General features: G+C 35.7%; 1 protein-coding gene across 3 annotated transcripts in view; it reads left to right on the forward strand.

The window, feature by feature from the left end:
• Positions 1-2017, forward strand: part of si:dkey-71h2.2 (low density lipoprotein receptor adapter protein 1) — a 28533-nt gene that overhangs the window by 7875 nt on the left and 18641 nt on the right. For all 3 annotated transcript variants that reach the window (XM_014032890.1, XM_014032891.1, XM_014032892.1), the window contains exon 3: positions 45-157. In XM_014032890.1, coding sequence (XP_013888344.1) covers positions 45-157 — 113 coding nt within the window. The remainder of the gene's footprint in view (positions 1-44; positions 158-2017) is intronic.

The raw sequence follows: 2017 nt of genomic DNA on the forward strand, positions 1-2017 counted from the left end.
TATATATACAGTATATGAATATGTATATAATTTCTTATCTGCAGGCCAGAGCTGGTGCTAAGAAGTTTCGGAAAGTAACACTGACTGTGTCACCAAAAGGCATTATCATCACAGACACAGAGACTGCAGATCTAATAGAGAATGTCTCTATATACAGGTACATTTCAGTTCTATGCATGACAGTTCTTTATAGAAATGTTTTTTCCAACTTTCATAAATGTAGAACGTATCGACTAGCAGCAAAGACAGAGTGACTCAAGTCATACTTGTGGTTCTGAATGATTCTAGGCCAGTGGTTCCCAAAACTGGTGGATGGGACCCCATTGTGGGCCCTGAAACATTAAGGTTAAGATTTTCAGCATAAAATTATATTTAAACAACAATATTTTGAATATTTTCTTATAAAAGAGTGTAGCTTAAAATAGACAGAAGTAGCATAATGAATAATGTTACTGTTCCCTTGCTTATTTGACCTGATACAAATGTTTATCACCCAGAATATAGTTGGAGCCACAGGGCTCTGCTGCTGTTCTTCTGTGAGTCAAAAGCTGAAAACTTTGGGAACCATTGTTCTAGTTTGTATAACAACTGCCTGAATCTTGATTTTTTTAAATGTCTAGATCACTTCTAATTTGTGGTGCAGATGGTTGCGTTTTGCACTTAATGATGTCAGATTTGCTTCATGCAACATAAAAGCCTTCAAATGAAAGATAAGATTGACTCCATTGGGGCTAAATTACTTAAGAAAAGCTTAATTGTGGCAGAGAAAATCCATAATGGTCAGCATTATATACATATTTATTGATGCAATTACCTTGAGAAGCAATTAAAGCGTAGTAAGATGCAACATTCTGTTGATGCAAAACTCCACATTCATATCTGGATCAAGAGAGAATAATTTATATTGGCGCAGTTTGTAAATCTTTTTATATTATTAGTCCATAACATTTTAAGTTCAAACTTAACCAACCAAAAAATAATAATAATTCACCTATTTATCTGGGATGCAACCTTTATCACATCAACTATATAATAAATATTATGTATTATGTTATTTTCAGTTTTGTTTTATTCTGAAAAGTCTAGACCAGAAGAGGAAGCATGTATCTTTTCTGGTTCAGTTTGAAATGCATTTACCTATTTGCTGGTAATCGTTCAGTTGAGATTTTAAATCCAAAAAGTAGATTTATTTTACCTTTTCATTTCCTCTCTTGGACTTCTTTATCTAGATAAAACACCTTATTTTTTTCTCAAAACTATCTTGGATCTAGACTAGAAAAAAACGTTATCGGCGATTAAATTTAGCAGCGAAGCAGCACCAGATGCTAGCTTTAGCATCTAGCAAATCTAAGGTTAAACAAAATTCCTAAAGTCACATAATAAAAGCACAAGTAAAACAATAAATGCGCATTCTTCTACATTCATGTCTACACATGTTTAGATGTTAGTGTAGATGAAACTAATCGGTGGTCAGTAGTTCATTGGAGGGTCTCTGTTAATGTTTACACTGCATGCCAGTAAAAGCCAATCAATGTCAGCACCTTCTAACCATCAGTGAAAAATTTGTCTGCATTTTAGATTAATGTCACGCTTTTAGATTGGGTCTTGTTGTTTTTAAAGGTTACAGTGTAAATGTCAAAGACAGAGGATGTGTGTGTATGAATGGATGTGTGTGCGTGTTTGTGTGTGTACATCTGAAACCCCCTTTGATCTGCCTTATCAACTGTACCAGACCAGAGACCAGGGGTACCAGCTCTATCCCTGATCTCTTTCCCACCCCCCCTCACTTTATCTTCCTCTTCTCTCCTGTCCTTCCTTTTCTATATTGTTCAGAAAGAACCCCTCCCACCCCCGTTGTGTTTCCTCCTGCTGATATTGCAAAAAACCCGATAACTAATTGCTCATTTTGGAAATCATGCTCCCAATCGTTGCTGACACTCAAGAGTTATGATTCAGGGGTAGGACCACACACAATGCCTGGGCCAAATGAGAATAGATCTATTCTCCATTATAAGAC

This window comes from Austrofundulus limnaeus, unplaced genomic scaffold (assembly GCF_001266775.1).
Source record: "Austrofundulus limnaeus strain Quisiro unplaced genomic scaffold, Austrofundulus_limnaeus-1.0 Scaffold1567, whole genome shotgun sequence".
Taxonomy (NCBI): Eukaryota; Metazoa; Chordata; class Actinopteri; order Cyprinodontiformes; family Rivulidae; genus Austrofundulus; species Austrofundulus limnaeus.